Source organism: Micromys minutus (genome assembly GCF_963924665.1).
Source record: "Micromys minutus genome assembly, chromosome: 26".
Lineage (NCBI taxonomy): Eukaryota > Metazoa > Chordata > Mammalia > Rodentia > Muridae > Micromys > Micromys minutus.
In genome coordinates, this window is record NC_137961.1 from 8,719,992 (window position 1) to 8,737,869 (window position 17,878).

General features: G+C 40.8%; 1 protein-coding gene across 2 annotated transcripts in view; it reads right to left on the reverse strand.

The window, feature by feature from the left end:
- The window catches only part of ATP6V1H (ATPase H+ transporting V1 subunit H), a 64,980-nt gene extending 53,832 nt beyond the window's left edge, over positions 1-11,148 (reverse strand). For both annotated transcript variants that reach the window (XM_080938681.1, XM_080938680.1), the window contains exons 1-4: positions 11,029-11,148; positions 9,688-9,832; positions 5,563-5,665; positions 1,385-1,474 (exon numbers count right to left, since the gene is read on the reverse strand). In XM_080938681.1, coding sequence (XP_080794807.1) covers positions 1,385-1,474; positions 5,563-5,665; positions 9,688-9,800 — 306 coding nt within the window. In that variant the 5' untranslated portion in view covers positions 9,801-9,832; positions 11,029-11,148. The remainder of the gene's footprint in view (positions 1-1,384; positions 1,475-5,562; positions 5,666-9,687; positions 9,833-11,028) is intronic.
- Between the last annotated feature and the right edge of the window lie 6,730 nt (positions 11,149-17,878).

The following is a 17,878-nucleotide window of genomic DNA, read 5'->3' on the forward strand; positions in this document are numbered from 1 at the left end:
ATGCTGACCACAGCGATAAAGACTGACAACAAATAATGCTGTACCAAGTGCAGGCATTTTATAAGCAGAAAACTACACAGATTCCTTACAGCATCCACAAGAACCAACTCTAAGTAAACCAACTGTCTCAGTGTGAAAGGTAAGCCTGAAGTACTAGAAGAACACCAGCATGAGCTTTACAACTTCGTGTAGGAAGTGCTAGGAGGCCAGGCCTGGTGACTCAGACATGAAATTCAGTAGCTACTTGGGAAGCTAAGGTTGAAGGGTGACAATTTCAAGGCCTGACTGAATACAGGGTGACTTCAAAGTCAATCCAACCAACTTTATAAGACTCTACCTCAAAACAAAAAGTTATGTAAAGGGTCTCTTGTGAGAAGACAGTGCATGATAGGATGCTTGTCTAGGATGTTTAAGGGCCCTGGGTTCAATTCCCCGTATGAAGGAGAGGAGAGTTAGAAAGGAGGAAGAGATGGAGAAGTGAAGGAGAAAGGAGTGGGAAAGGAGGAGTAAAGAGAAAGACAGAGACAGACAGACTAATGTTAGGCTGGCTAAGATGGCATACACTTTTCCTCCCAGAATTCAGCAGATTCAGGCAAAACCATCTAGAATTTGACTGCCAGCAATAAAAGACTACACGTGAAATCTCAGAACAGATACAAAACAACCCTGCCTCAAAAAGCCAAAAAATAACAATAAAATTAGACTACAAAATAATTTTCACCATGCAAAAAAAAAACAACATAAGCACAGACAAAATTAAAATACACACAGGAAAAGCTGCACTACATACACAGGTGCACTTCTCATGGGTTCATAACGAACTCTGCAAATTTACAGAACAAGCAAACCACTTGGGGCTAGAGAGATGGTTGCTAATAATCCACAGGACAATTTCAGTTCCATTGATTGAAACACCCTGTTCTGGTCTCTGCAGTCATGTAAGCAAAACACCCATATACATTACATAAAGTAAAATAAAATAAAATAAAATAAAATAATAGGACCTAAACCAGACAGAAATATAAAATAAAGTTAATAATTCAAAGATAGAATTTTAAAAGTTCCCTTAAAGATATCAAAAAATATTCAACTTCATGTATCATTCCGAATAAAGAAAAATGAAAACACCTGATAATGTGCTCTGTCAGCAAGGCTGCAGAGAAACACTATTCTCACTAGAACACTGATACCTCTTAGCACAGATACAAATGCAGTCATCCTTTACCCAGCAATGCGACTTCTGAAAACTGTACTACAAACGAGAATGAGAGAACACTTGTACAGTTACTCTGCCTCACTGTACCTGAAAATGAAGCCTTTCTGAGCTGCTGTTACTATAAAGTATAAAAAGCAAAGTCGCCAAGGGCGTTAGGAATAAGCTTACCTGCAGCATATCATCAACCATGGTCAGGATGTACTGCACTGTCTGTTCTTTGGAGATGTGTGTCATCAGATTTATAAACGTTTTAGCACACTGCAAAACATCCAATTAATGTGTCATTATTCCTTTCTTTTTTAAATTTTGAAACAGAGTCTCACTTTGTAGCCCTGGCTGTCCTAGTCCTCACTATTTAGGACAGCCACAAGCTCAGAGAGTCCCTTGCCTTTGCCTCCCAAGTACTGGGATTAAAAGCACCACGACACGAGCACACATTATTTTCTTTCTTTTTTTTTTTTTACAATTTTAATGGCACTTCTATAAAATATTATTTCTGTTTCATAGAACAAGAAGGAAATGCTATTAGATAGCCAATTATAAAAAATGTGTACTTTTTACACACATTACAATGAGACCTGAGGACTTCACCATGACTTGTGCCAGACTTTTGAGTGCTTATAGTAATAAGCTCTAAAATAGATGCTGTTTTTAAATACACCCACCTAGCCATTATCACTCTTGATTACTGAGGACAGCATAACAGCATAACATTAAAGACTAAACATGATTCTAAAATATATTTATTCACTATCTGTGAGGCTAACTTGGAAGCAGAACACTCAAGAGTGCTAGAGACTACAATCAGAAAGCCTTGATCTACTAAAACCTTCAGCACATCAACCATATGGATCTCAATAAAAATTGGAACCAAAAACATTATATCTAACCAATATTATAACCAAGACCTTTATAATAGTCTGAACTGTACTTGGACTGGGCATCAGAAAATGTGCTGGACAGTAGAACAGCATCTTATCTGGGTAGCAGGACCTAAATTCAGCACGTAAGTCAAATAAGCACAATTAAAACTGCTTCACATAAGTCTATTACATCATTCCAAAAACTATGGTTTTGCATAAGTAACAAGATTCAGTAACAAGTTTGGAGTCACAGTTTGAAAATCTTTGCCCACTCTAAGGCAATATAGATTGGCAAGAGCCTATTCAGTAACCACTCATTCAGTAAATCTTCCATGTGGGAAACAACAAGGAAATGATACCTTATCTCATGTGTGTGTGTGTGTGTGTGTGTGTGTGTGTGTGTGTGTGTGTGTGTGTGTGTGTGTGTGTGGTGTTTCTGAGATATACATACATACACACACATACATACATATATATTCACATACATATTCACATACACATACATACATAGTGTCTGGAATATATATATATATATTCATTTCATGGGCAGACAGTCCATATGCCATATGGAACAGAATTTTTAAATTACATAGTATGAAGTGGAAATTTCTGGTTTCTTTGGAAACTCAATTGTGTCATGTGATGTTTTTCCTGGAAGCTGTCTTGTGAGAGATCTCATGATGTTTTTTCTGGAAGCTGTCTCTGAGAAAGTATTTTGCTGAAACAGACACGTGGGAGAGCCTATCATATTTTGCTGGATCGGATGCTTAGAAAGAACGTAAATATAACCCCACAGACAGTGAGAGGACGTTCTTACCCTGCTACACCTTGCAACACTTCACTGGTCTTCGATAGTTATTCGACACTTTGCTGGTCTTCACTGGTTTTCATTACACAGAGAGAGATGCACCAAAGAAATTCTCATGGTGCTCCAACTGATTCTTGTTACTTCCACAGTCTCAATTTGGTGGAACCTTGTGGTTTCGGCTGCATAAAACTGCCACTACTGATATGTGATTGGGGTTTGCTACTGGACAGACTGCTGGTATCCTGACAATCAAGAGTGGAATTGCCCTAAGAGAACTACTTCTAAACAGGTCCACAACCCCTTTTCCTATAAACCTTCATTTCCCCCTACCTCTGGTCGGTGGGCTAGAAGAGAAGTTGAAATGTTCTAGAACCCTAAGTAAAAGTAGGTTTAGAAAAGTCTAAGCATACAATAGCATTTCTAAAATAACCTTCATGATATTGTCAAAGTTAAAAGTAAAAATACTTATATAGTCAAACATTAAATAATCTCTTAGCAAAAAATAAATTCCACATATAATCCTCAATATAATTTTTAATACTGCCACTTTGTTTGGTTAACAGCAAGTGCTAATTTTATGGCAGTAACATAAAATGGCTACCACACCAGATACTGGATCCAAAAAAAACTAGTTTACTCCTTTAATGAGGCTCTTCACATAGTAAGGCCTTTCCAACTCTTACAGTGATACAGTGATCCACACAGTGCTGGCAGACATGAAAAATGGTCGTCAATCAAAAGGGAATCTTTATAATGTCTATCAAAAGCCTTACACGTGTTTAAATTATGTGAGCAACAATCACATTTATGGAACTTAATATCAGGAAATTATTAAGATTGTTCACGTTAAAACTCCTTGTAACAGGAAAAAAAAACAAACAGAAATTACCAAAGTATGTAAAGTATTGGTTTCAAGCATTTTATGATTCACCCACTTAATAGATAATTCCAGGTTTTTGTTTGTTTCAAGACAGAGTATCACTGTGTAGCTCTGGCTGTCCTGGACCTCACTGTGTACATCAGGCTGGCCTCAGACTCAGATCTGCCTAACTGCCTCCTGAGTGCTGGCATTACAGACAGGTGTCACTGTGCCCAGCTCAGAACTACTTTTAAAAGCCATTATTTCCATTAGTAAGAGTGTAAGCTGGAAAAAATGTCTTGATACTGAAGTGAAGTGAGGTCTCTAGAAAACAAAAACTATCCAGTTGAATAATGCTTTTTTTCTTATAGTTATTTAGCAATATTCATTACAAAAGCTATGAACTATGTAAATATCTTAAATTATCATACATGAAAAGGTCTAAGACAATTAAAAAGAAACAATGACTAGAAACCCATCTTTGATATAAATATGGCAAATATCAGTGGCTGTGTCTTTACAGAGATGGAATGAGGGACCATGAGTGCAGCTCAAAGGCAGAGCAAGAGCTGAGTGTGCACGAAAATTTAAGTGTGTGTGTGAGAGAGAGAAAGAGAGAGAGAATAGGAAGAGAGAATGAAAGAGAGGGAGAAAGAGGGGGTAGTACCTAAATGTTTTAGATTAAAATACAGGGGACTCAAAAAAGTTCAGAACAGTTATACTTAATGAGAAAAAAATGTAAGTCCCATTTACATAATCAAAGTACTTACTTATATGAGGCATTTCAAGTATTCCTGATAATGTAATGTGAAAAACAATTTAACTAACAAGCTTGAAAACTGCATATACTTCAAAAGAGTGACCTTCATCCCACAAACTCAGAAGGTACTCCTCTGTGCTTAGTTGCACAAGCAAATAACCAGCCACACAGAGACTAAGCCGGAGGACTGTAGATTCAAGAGGATCCTGGACCACAGAGTGAGTTCACGGTTAGCCTCAGCAACTTAGAGTCTTATCTCCAAAAAGAAAATTTTTAAGAAAAAAAGAAGAAGAAAAACAGGACTGGAGAGATGGCTCAGAAGTAAAGCGCATCTGTGGCACTTGAGGACCCAGGCTCCACTCCTGAGGCTCACATAGCAGCTTAACTGTTTGTACTCCAGGGGATCCAACATCCTCATCTGGGCTCCATGAGAGCCAGGCACACATGCACTGCGCTGTACTTACAGGCAGGCCTAACACTCATACACATAAAATAAAATAATCTTTCTTTTAAGTTTAAAAAGAGCCTAGAATATATTGTGGCTGTAGAAAACTCGCATGGGCATACGTAATCCTCAGTGCTGCAAACAGTAAAGAAAAGAAGAGACCCACAACTGTGCTGCAGAGACTGCTGTAATGGATAGGACTGCAGCTGCAGGTGTTCTGTAGGAGCACAAAATGGAGGCCAGCTAAGCACAATTTAACAGAATCTCCTGTCCCAAGTATAAAGGCTGGAATATCGCTCACGGGAAGGCACTTGCTAAGCAAGCAGAAAACGAATGGATTTTATCCCTACCATGGCGAAAGTAGTTAGTACTAATGTTAATAACATACACACATACATTATATATACTATATATTATATATAATAACTGCATAGTATCTAAGGTTTTCTAGCATTTTAATTTTCACGTTACAGTTTGAGACTGGAAATTAACTCTATGGTCTTTCTTGTACATGCTCACTAGATACTCTACACTTGAGCTACATCTCAGGCTTTCCAGACTTTTTAATGATAGGGAAGTAAGTGCTTGTTATAAAATAAAATAAGAATCACCTGGCTGCCTTCAGTTTGAAGCATCTCTTGCTTCTCCTCAGAACTTCTTTTCATTTCAAACCTTTGAATAAATTCACAATCTTCAGCAGAAATCATCTGCCCCCTAGAAAAAATGAATTATTCTGTTCAATAAGTCCTGAGCAGCCACTGTGAGAGAGACAGAAATTTGAAATACTTTTCCTTCCTCCTTGGTGTGTTCTAGAAAATTACAAGAAGCCACTTTCTTGTACTAGGTTCCTGTATTGGCCCCCACAGAACTAAAGAGTCTAACATAACCAGAAAAGGTATCAGACAAATTTTCCAAACCATGTACTGTCGATGGGCACAGTGAGGAGCATCCTGTGCTTAAATCCTAACCACAATACCCAACTAACCTATCCATAACCAACTCTACTATTCTGGCTCTCCATCCCCACCTTAGGACAGTAATTTAGATTCGAGGAATGAACTTTCTAATCTTTATGTTCACCAAGCTCATTAAACTAGCCTCCTGTGTTCTGCCAGTCAGAAAACACTCCATTTTAAGGAGTATTCCCTGACTGTAGAAACACAAAGGAAACTAGTAAACATCTTTTAATTTGTTGAAATTTGTCCTTTGATAGTTATAAGGAACAAGTGCTAAGAGCCTCATAATCATCCTAAAGGTTACCTCTACCACTTAGTGACTGAACGACCTCCGTGTAGTCTAATTTACCTAAGCAGAAAAACAAGAACCACATGACTTTTAAAGGGCTTGTTTAAAGGCCAGAACTACATAAACAAGACACAACTAATGCAGCACATGGTCCACTGCAAGGATTCAATAAAATGTCACCTCTTTTATTCAAAAGCCCAACATATTTACTTGGCCTTCAAACTCATTATACCAAAGCCACTTTGCAGTCAAGTTCTACAGCCATTTCCTGACAATCTTTTTCTCTTCCAGTTGAGAATACAGTCATCGTCCTTCTCTTGGAAAAATAACCTCTCCTGAGCCAGGCACAGTGGCTAATGCCTTTAAACCCAGCACTGGGAGGCAGATTCAGAGCCAGCCTGGTCTATATAACACATTTCAGGATAACCAGAGCTACATAGTGAGACCCTGTCTTTAAAAAAAAAAAACAAAAAGGAAGAAAGAAAAAATGAAAGGAGAAATAATCTCTCCATTCTGATCTGTGTCTTCTCCAAAATCATCCTATATCCCAGTTTCCTCCCAGTGGAGTTTCTTCACCATTGGCTCTTTGTTCTTCAGTCTGTACCCAACTGTTAACTCTTAAAACTGCTTTCTCTCTGAACTCCTTTCTTAGAGATTCAAGTCAGGAGAATCCAATCTTCCTCTCTCCACCAAGTCATCTCCAGCTATCTCTTCAAGTAAAAACAGATTCAACAGCATTACCACTGAAACTGTCATCTCCAATTCCATATGGCTTAACCCTTCTAAGCTGCTCTATTCATCAAGGACTCTGGTATGTCACGAAAACCACCCCCAAAAACTAAGGTCTAAATCCAGGCCCTCCTTGGATAAAACACGACAGCAGAACAACCCTGCAAGTCTCCATGTGACTCACATCAAGACACACACATCCCCTAAAAGAAACCGAACCACAGTTAAGCCTCTTGAAGCCCTCAATCACTGCACATTCAAGCCTGAGCTCTGTAGCCAGGGCTCCCTGCACTGCAGTCCCCATTCCTTCTGCTCTTCGTGTGCTCTGTGAAGACTTCCACAATGCTCCTACAGCTACTTCTCCTTCCTTGTCACAGGTCTCCTTTTGCTTTCTATGTATATTATTTACTATAGTTTACTATTTAATTTGTAAGGATCTGTTAGTGTACTGTGATTCTTGTATCCTCAACATATGCTTGGGCTGGATTCCTGTTTTGACCAACACAAACCCAACCCCACTTGTATTTTTATAATCAAATACAAATACTTATTTTAAGATTTATTTGGTTTATGTAAGTACATTGTTGCTGTCTTCAGACACACCAAAAGAGGGCATCAGATCCCATTACAGATGACTGTGAGCCACCATGTGTTTTCTGGGAAATGAATTTAGGACCTCTGGAAGAGCCATCCGTGCTCTTAACCACTCAGCCGTTTCTCCAGCCCAAAATACATTTTTGTACACTGTATTTTCATAGCATATTAATTCATGAGAGCAAAAGCACATTGTACTGGGGCACAAGATAACTCACTATAGGTTTTATATCTTCCATAGATGTTGCGGTATAAGATCCACTGATTGTATTTGTCATATCCAGCATGTTACTCTTTCAGGGCATTTCATACCCACTAGTGTCCCCATATCAGAAGGCTCAAGAACAAGCATTTGGCTATATTTGAGGAACATTTGCACATAAACATGCAGAGCAGAAGGGGCTTATAAAAGGAGTCATTAACTCAGACAACAAAATAAAGGTCAAAACTATGAAAAAGGAAGGTAAGGTGTATGGAACACCAAAACCTTGGGACTGGAAAAATACACAACTGAAATCCACTCCAAAGCAAGCCCTGCTAGTGCCTCATGGTCAACACACTTCTGTTTACATCACAAACAGTCAGGCTCCACAAGCATGAACTTCTTGTCCTCTAACCTAAATGCTTTCTAGACTAAAGGAGTTCAGAGGATTTAAATAATTACACATTGACCAATGGGGAAAATTGTGTGAACGTCTTTCTTTGCCACTCCTTTAGTGGCTAGCCCACAATATACCAGGTCCTTAAAACAGAAATGTGGATGTCATCCAAGATATCTTTCACCCATGCACATCAGGCAGAGCACTACCTTTCTCAAGTCTGTCCAGTTCTGAGTATTCTGACAACCTTAACTCTACCACAACTTCTCCTTATGACTTAGCTAGTTCCCACAAATCTACCTCTTATACTGAATACAAACAGTCCATTAAGAAGTGAACTGGGTCATCTCCAGGCTAAACGGCCTTAGAGGAGGCTTTCAAGAGACTGGGCATGTTCTTATAGTGGTACAGGCACCCCACATTCCCACTCACTGCACAAACACTCTACAGCAGGGCTCCTCAATGCTCCCCTATGAGGACAGACTGTTTTGAAAAGGCCACTCTATAACATGAACTACCACCTGTAACTAACTGACTGTCACTTTCATGTGTTGTATACAAGTTGACCTTCTTAGACTTTAAATACATTGTGGGTTTCGTAACTTAAGAATCATCTTGAAAAGCACCAAGTGACAGCAACAGCCCAACTCTTCCCAAGGGTACCCAGGATATCACAACCATCGCTTGCCTTGCTGTGAGTTTCAGCCCTCACCACTGCCTGCCTTCAAACTTCCAGCACAATCTTCCCTTTGTGACAGTCTCTGCTGTACTTGGACAGATCCTCATTTTTGCCATATGGTCAAATAGTGGTTGTCCTTGAAAACTCAACTGAAGGATCACTGCACCAGGCAACTTCTGATGGTGGAATCAGCTACCCTTTCTAACACACTCAGAAGCCTATCTTCCTACCGCCATAGCTAACAATGAAGTAAAGGTCTGTTTTGAAACTATGAGTTCTCTTTGAAATGCTATTCTATGTAACCTTTGTGTAAGCAAGACAAAATATAAGCAACAGATTTGTTAATTGATTTTTCAACGTGCATACATATTCAGATCTGAACCTCAGTAATTCAATTATAAATATGCCAAAATAAACCCATATGAAATAAAATGATGAAACATGAAGAATGAGGGCTGATGAAAGGGAGGAGGGGAGGGAACACACCTGCCACTCAAGCCTGGCAACCTCAGTCTGATCCCCAGTACCAGAGAGCCAGCTCTTGCACAGGCTGTTCTGACTTGCAAAGGCACGGCATGTAGCACACACCTGGTGTATTACAACTACCTGTAACTCCAGTCCTAAGGTCTGAGGTCTCTAGCCTGAATGTGGCACACATACGTACAATGCAGGCAAAAGCAGCCATACACACATAGTAAAATAACTACCATGGACTGTTCTATTTCCCCAGGATGCTCCTACCATACCAGCTAGACAGCTAGCTCTAAAGAGAAAACGTTAGAACTAATTTATTAGTATTTTTCCAGTATTTCTCTCATAGGAGCATGACCATGAAAAAGCCTGATGCAAAAGCACATGATGTTCATGACTCACAACAAACCAGTACGCACTGAAGGTAGGACTGCCAGTTCACTTTGTTGGCACGGACTTCAGCAGCCTTGGCCGCAATGATGTTAGTCGGGACAGCAGCATCCACAGCACCTCGAATGTCCATCTTGGTCATCTAAACTTTATGATTCTGAATGTTTCACAGACCTTCAATTCAGGGTCAAGATAAAAACAGAATAGCAGGCATTTTAATTTTGGAACTACTAGTATTAATACAACCATAATTTCACTTAGCTTGAATATTAAATATCCTAGGCCTGAACAGAATTAATGTACTTCAAATTCTGTCTACCAACCCTTAAAGGGGCTTTCTATTGGCTTTAAAGTTTTTAATTATTAGCCTCAACAGACATTGAAGCTTCTAAAATGACCATTTAAGAGTCTGACAGCAAAATTAGGACTAAACAAAATATTAAGCAGAACTCTCTGACCACCTTTAATGCAGTCATATCCAGTGCTTTGAGTATGCTTTAAAAAAAGAAAAACAGTCCACTACTTTAAATCTACTCAATCATGTTCAAATCTCTTCTACAAAAAACTAAAATACAGGAAAGGGCCAATTATGGTATTTCTTTGGCATCTATTAAGCTTCAATTTGTGAAAACATTTATATTAATTCCTTCAAAATTACTGATTCCAAATAAAATATACCAAGTGCCGTGGTAGATTTTCAAAACCAGTGCCTTCTTTTCAAAGAGAAACTGACGAAACATTTTCAAATCGGTATTGAAAGAAATTCCTGAAGCAACTTAGGCCCAGCCAACAATGGGAGGTCTATTCTGACAAGACAAATGTACAATAATGAGCTACCAAAAAAAAAAAAAAAAAAAAAAAAAAAAAAAAAATCCAGTCTTCAACTTAATAGATAGGTTACACCTTATTTTACTACGATGCAAAAATCCTAACTTTCCCTTCCCCAAACTTACGTTCTTGCCCACGAGCAAAAGGAGGAGGGGAGGGAAACCATACCTAGATTCTATTCCGCTTTCCCAAGGTGCTTAGTCAGTGTGGAACTTGATTTCTCTCCGTGGGGGACTTGCTGTCTAAACAAGCAAGGTCACCGCAGACGGCGGGTCCCGGGAGGAACCGGCTCGGTCGGGAAAGGCTGGAACCCGCGGGCACAGCGCGGCCGCCCGCCGCTCTACCTAGGCCCCGCCGCTCTACCGAGGCCCCGCCGCTCTACCGAGGCCCCGCCGCTCTACCGAGGCCCCGGCCCAAGCCTGCCCACCCCCGCGCGCTCTCCGCTTCCCTCGGCGGGGAAGGCCCCGCGGCTCCGCGGACCCTGCAGGGAAACCAGCCCAGCCGGCTCTCCCGAGCCAGGGAAGGGCCCCAGGCGGCCTCACCTGGATAGCCTCGGGGAGTGAGGGCCACACCAGGCGAGCAGGCGCCGGCTGATCTCCGAAGCCTCGGTGGCCGCGGGAGACGTTAAGAGGCTCTCGCTAAGGAAGCCGGAACAGCTGCAAAGTGACAGCAGCGGCTGGCACGTGAGCAGCGGCACGTGACCGCCGCGGAGGACGGAAGCCGAGAGCGCCCAAAACTACTGGGGCCGCGCCCTAGGCAGCCATACCCAGGGCAGCTCTTTGGGTACTTAAAGCTGGATGAGCTCGCCTTCCTGCAGGCTTCCGCTACCAAAGAAGCCAAATCTCCTGACTTCAGTCTTTGGAGAAGTTTGACTTATGACTTTTGAGTGGTTTGGGTTTGTTTGAATTAAACATCTCAGCGAACCAGGAATTTATACTCAGACTTTAAGCATAAAATCTGATTGAGAAATGAGTCATAGACCCACAGTTGCAGGCTTAACCAGTAATATATGTTTCAGAAGAATGTTATTCGTTGTTTACCTACCTTCATTTTCTCTCGGCTTATGTGTTTATCTCACAGCCTATCTTAAACCCTGAGCTGCCCTTTGTCTTCAAATTACACCAAAATCTATATAATAGTTTGGGGATGAACACATAAGCCTCCCCCTACCAAACCCCCTCCCCTAACTGAGAAGCTATTGGCAGCTAATGGCAGCTAGGGATGTGATGTGATTATTTTCATGGGTAGAGTCACTGGTAAATTGCCTATAATCCATAAACACACACACATACACACACACACACACATACACACACACACACACACACACACACACACGTACATGCAAGCAACACTAATTAAACTCAGTGGGTTCTGTGGCTAGTGAGCTCATGGTCCTTACAGAAGGGCCTACTTCTGTCATTTTCCTAAACGAGTATCATTCTTAACTGTGTTATACTTATCCTTCATACGCACAGATAAGCAGTTCTTACTCATCAAGAAACTTCTTTTTGCAGAATATGGAGATCTTTACAGAAAGCCACAACTTGTCTCAGTAGAGAGAACAGCGGGCCCAGCATGGGCAGCCTACCTCCAGCTGATACAAAAGCAAACAAACAAAAAACCCTCAAGGAACATCTCAGCACAAAGATCTTAAGAGTCAGAGGACCAGAAAGTTTGCTACAAGATTGTGATTTCTAGATATGACAGGGAAGCAAGACAGAAACTTTCAGCAATATGGCTGCTTAAACAAGAGCTGAGTAATGATGGCATGTCAATTAGCTGTTTAAGAAATATTAAAATATAAAGGCTGAGTGTATGTCTCTTCTCATTTGGGAACATAAACCATTGAGGTGATAGCAAACACACCGGGATTTCATAAATATATTTTAACACACTTCCACAAGAGCTTCTCTGGCTGAGGTTGAGAGTAGCCCTAATCTATGTTTATAAACATAAATATTTAGAAGACAGTTTGACATGTCCATTTAGCAAAATTATATGACTAACAAAGCCATTGGCTTTTGGCCAGTCACATATAAATTCTCTCCCAAGGGTTGAGCCTCAAATCCAATCAAAAAGTAGTTACCTGTATAGGTAACTATTCACTATCATACATGCTGTGTGTATATGTGTATGTGTGTGCTTACATACCAGCATGTGCATATGTATATATGGATATATGTACATGTGGAGGCCAGAGGTCAGCCTTGGACATCATTTCTCAGAAAATTCCCTTTGGACATTTTTCTTTTCACTATGACCTGAGACTCCCAGATAATGCTAAAGCCTCAAGGGCACTTCTATCTCTGCTTCCCCAGTGCTAGAATTACATGTATGTGTCACCACAACCGCCTCTTTACTTGGGTATCTCCCCAGCCCCATGTGTTCCTTCTGACAGTCAAAAAGTAAAGTTAAGATTCAATGATAAAGATATTAGGAGTTTGCTTTATGAGAATATATTTTATGTTTTTCATTTTTATAGAGATATAAAGTAATTTATTTCCCCTTAACTAAACTTCGATAGTTTGCATCTTTAGAGGAATTTATCCATTTCATCTAATTACATAATTTATTAGTACAAAGAGATCCATAATATTTACCTATTGTGATGGTTTGTATATGTTTGGCCAAGGCGCACTGTTGGGAGGGGTGGCCTCATTGGAGTAGGTATAGCTTTGTGGGTGTGAGCTTTAATGCCTTCATCCTAGCTTCTCGGGAGCTAGTATTCTGCTAGCAGCCTTCAGGTAAAGATGGAGAACTCTCAGCTCCTCCTGTACCGTACCTGCCTGGATGCCACCATGTTCCCACCTTGATGACAATGGACTCAAACTCTGAACCTGTAAGCCAGCCCCAATTAAATGTTGTCCTTATAAGAGTTGCCTTGGTCATGGTGTCTGTTCACAGCAATAAAACCCTAACTAAGACACCTATTATTAATCTGATACTGAGATTGCCTTTTTCACTCATGATAGTAATATGGTCCCTATTATTTTGCCTCTGTCTTTTAATATTGTTTTCAGACAGAAACAAGTTCTCACTGACGATTTTTCTGTAAGTTGTGTTGCTCTTGTTTAAGTTCCCTGCTGTCTTCCCACTGGCACTGTTCCCGTATGCAGTCCACTCGGTTCCCCTAGCGAGTTCATTTCTTACTAGTTTTCTTCTTTTCTCTGGGAGCTTTGAAGATTCCTCTTTGCCACCAGTTTGATTAGCTTTAGGATATGCCTTATCATCGTTTGATGTTTCTTAAATTTCAGATTGGTTGAGATTGTCTAAAATAGAAATATTTGGGCCTTATTTTTTCAAGGTTTTTAAACTCTGTTTTTAATTTCTTCACTTATTCCTGTGTGTCATGGCGCATATGTGATGGTAAAACAATTTGTGGAAGCCGGTTCTCTCCTTCCATCACATGGGTTCCCAGGGATCAAATTCATTTGCAGGACTGGCTGCAAGTAACTTTGTCTGCTGGGCCATCTCACTGGTCCCTTCATCACATACTCTCTGTACTCCATCTGCCTCTTCACAGAGACTGACTGGATGTGCATAGGGATCCCGTAGTTCACTGATGCTCTGTTGATCTTTCCATTGCCTTTGACTTCTATACTTTGCCTTGGATAGTTTCTTTGGTCATGTCTTCAAATTCACTGCTTGGCTCGCATGCTCAGCAACTGACTTTTTCCATCTCCAGAATTTTAATTTGAGTCATATTTGTTACAGGATATTTGATATTGTTGTACATAGAGAACCTAATTGTTAGCAAAACATAAAGGCTTACATAGGTTTTGTGTTTATTAAATACGGTTTTTAGGTGTGTCCTGAAGAGATGCAGTCTGGGGGTACCTCTAACAGCCTCCATAGGAAAGAATGCTAAGAAGTGGAAATTTTCTACTTACTTTAAGGCAAGTAGCTTGGGTGAGGTCTTGGGTTCTTTGCTGTATGACCTGAGGCACAGTCAGCTGTCCCAACGTAAAGATGGAGTCCCCCAACAGATGACCACATGACAGTGGCATGGTTCAGCCTGCCAAGGGTATAGGGAAGGAGTTAGAGACTTCTTTTATAAGCAATTGCACCTTTGAGAGCTCGCTCCCCCCTCCCCACCTCCCAAAGAGAGTTAAGGAGCCTGCTTGGGTTTGGAGGAGCTCAAGAGAAAGGGAGACTAGTTCTGTAAAATGATACGGATAGAAAGAGATTTCTAAAGAGGTGGCAGTTTAGTTGTAGAATCAGGCTTGCAAATAGACATTTTATATATAGTTCAGAAAATAAAGTGGCCAAGTTGAGCCGGCAGGCTTTTACTGCAGTTTGTGCCTCCACTGAATGGCTCACTTCTGACTATGACATCATCCTGCTTCGTGGCACGTCTGGTGAATATGACTGTTGTTATCTCTGTAAATAATGCTGAGTTTTGTTCCAGGACATACTTCTGTTACCAAGAGTATGATCTTTTGTGTCTTACATAAGTTTTGTTAGGAAAGACCAGGGCAGTGTGTAGTGTATGTTTAATTTCCCCCAAAATGAGGCAAGACTCTTCTGAGTTTTGAGTGGCCAGCGAGTTATAAAGTATAAGGCCTTGGAGAACTGCCGTGAGCTATCCCCAGTGCTTTCTGGGTTCTAAAGACAATTTCCTCCATTTCTGGGTGGATCCATACCTGACTTCAGCTCCTGTCTTCACACCAGTACGCTGATATCGATGAACTGGAACCTATATGAAGGTCTTGGGGTTTCCACTCTGAGTATGGCTTCTTTTCCAGCAAGCAGCCTTCTGAGCGCCTGACGTCCACCAACAGTCCTTGCTCGCCTCTTTCCTTCCGCTTTAAGTCCTTCCCCTGAATGCAAGTCTAAAACTTTTCTCCCAGTCTGGAGCCAGGATACAAATGGACCTCCATGTATCGTCTTTCATGACTTTGGTGCTGATACTCAACAGCTGGGTTCCGTTTTCATTTTAGAGGTAAGCACAAAAGAAAGGGGGAAAAAAAGCCAGCTTTTTACTTGCTTCTAGAGTGGCGAGAGAGGATTGGACCACTACCACTCTGTCTTGACCAGAAGTAGAAACCTGAGTATTCTTTGGAAAATAAATCTAAGGAGAATGTTTGGTCGTAGGAAAGGCAGAAAGTAATTGGGTGTTAGTAATGAACTAAAAACAAAACAGTTAATTCTAATGATTTAAGGAGTCGAGAAAATAAAAGGTGCACATACCTGTAATCTTGGTGCTCCAGATGAGGAAACAGGAGGGGCCAGAGTCCCAAGTTAGCTTTGTTTACATAAAGGCAAGACTCTTGTAAACTCAAGGCCACCCTGGCTTTGGGACCTTGCCCAAACAAGAAAGAGAGAGGGAGGGAGGGAGGGACGAAAGGAAGAAGGAAGCCAGATAAAAATCCTTGCTTTATTTCCAGTCCAAGAGACAACTGACAAATTAGGTTTTCATCGAAATACATTCAGGATCTTTGTTCTCAGAACAATTCCCTGCAGTCCTTGATTGGCCTCTTGCCTTTGTCCTGTGCCTTCCGTACCCTATGCTTAACTAGAGAACCGATCTCGTCTACAGAGATTTTAATACTCTGGCTGTTACAACTGTCAGGAGTCCCATTTAGTACTGTTACAACAAAGAATAGATTCCGGTGGCAAAAAATGTGAGCATCCTAATGCAAATCATTAAAGAGCTCCAGCAGGCCAGAGTATGGCAACCACAGCAATGACAGGTTTGCCTTCTACTTTAAACCATTAGCTCACGTTCCTAAAGCTAGTTCAAAATGCCCATTTCCTTATTTGACCATTAACTCGGTAATAAGACTGATCACCAAGACCCAACTATCAAAACATCAAGTTCCAGGAATCAAAATTTACTCTTTTGACTAACCTATCAGAACTTACCAACATGTCCTAGCTCCATCTAACACAGACCTCTCCTTCAAAATCAAAACCTGTAAAGTTATTTGCTGCTATTTCTATGTGATTCAGATGCATCCACTCTTTGTCTTGCTTTATAATGGATCTCTATGCATTTGTTTTGTGCTTGCAGATTGGTGTTTGTGTGTGGTCTGGGCCTAACCCAGGGTCCAGAGGGGAGCACCCCACAGTACAAGGGTCCCTTCAATCATGAAATGTCAAAACTGTCTGAGGAGAGGATGGAGACTTGAAGCAAACACCTGAAAAACCAAATATGGAAATCCTTTCTTCCTACAACTTCCAATAATAACTTAGCAGTTATGGCCTGTGGGTTGAATATGAAATAGGCTGAGATTGAAAGAGATGTTCTTATATTTCCAAATGTTCCCCTGTGCCACCCACATGAAGTTTCTTTCATAACTCAGTTTGAATTCAAGCCTTGCCTGTTATATGACTATCACATAAAAGCATGTATATATATATATATATATATATATATATATATATATATATATATATATATAACACTGTCTGCATGAGCAAAACCTGAGTTACTGTTCACTGTGAGTCTTTAAGTCCTCAGCCTCTGAAAATGAGAAGAGCAGAGAGACATGAAGAACATGCAGTTTTGTGAAGAAAGGACTGTGTGGCTCAGATTTTTTAGTCAAGAAAAGTACAAGACCAGTTGTACAATGGTAACATTCTCAGTCTGGCACCATTTAGAATCACATAGATGAACCCCTTGGCATGTCTGAGAGAGACATTCTAAATTGGGTTAATTTAAATGGGAAGACTCATCCTACAAGTGGCTGATACTGTAACATGGCCAGGAGTTAAGGACTAATTACTATTCAGCCAAGTTCTTTGAACTCAGGCAGGTACAATCAGTTTGCTGCCTGCTGTTCTCCAGGACTATCCACAGTCAGCCACTCTAGTTGCTTCCTAGTCTAAACCTTTAGTGCTTCCCTCTCTGTGGACACAGCCACCCAGAAGTTCCCTCCCTATACCGACAAACCGCAGAATAGTGGCTGAGACACCACAGAACAGCAGCAGCATTGCTTTCATGGAGCTCTGGGTGGCTTTGCTTCCATAAAGGCACAAAGGCATAGAGCAAAATCAGAAGGGTACGGTGAACAGATGGTGGGCTGACTCAAAGGTCTCGTTGGATGGTTTGCACAACACATTCATTTGTCATGTGTACAGCTTGTTGAGACACGGTGAATACTATTGCCAAGTGGCTTATAAAGAAGAAACTTCCTGTACTCACCTACAGAGGGCAGTCTTGGCATACACACTCGGTGAGCAGGAACAGACAGCTAAGCTAGGTGGATAAGCCACTACTGATCCACAGAAGGGATCAGCCTTTTGCTTTGCTTAGAGTAACATTGCAGGAAGGTCCCCAGAAGACTCAGACTTGGGCCAGCATTAGCCAGACAAAGAACAGAGAGGATACACCGGTGTTGGTAAAACCAGATGACAAGATTAATGTAGAGCATCTGTTAGGAAAAC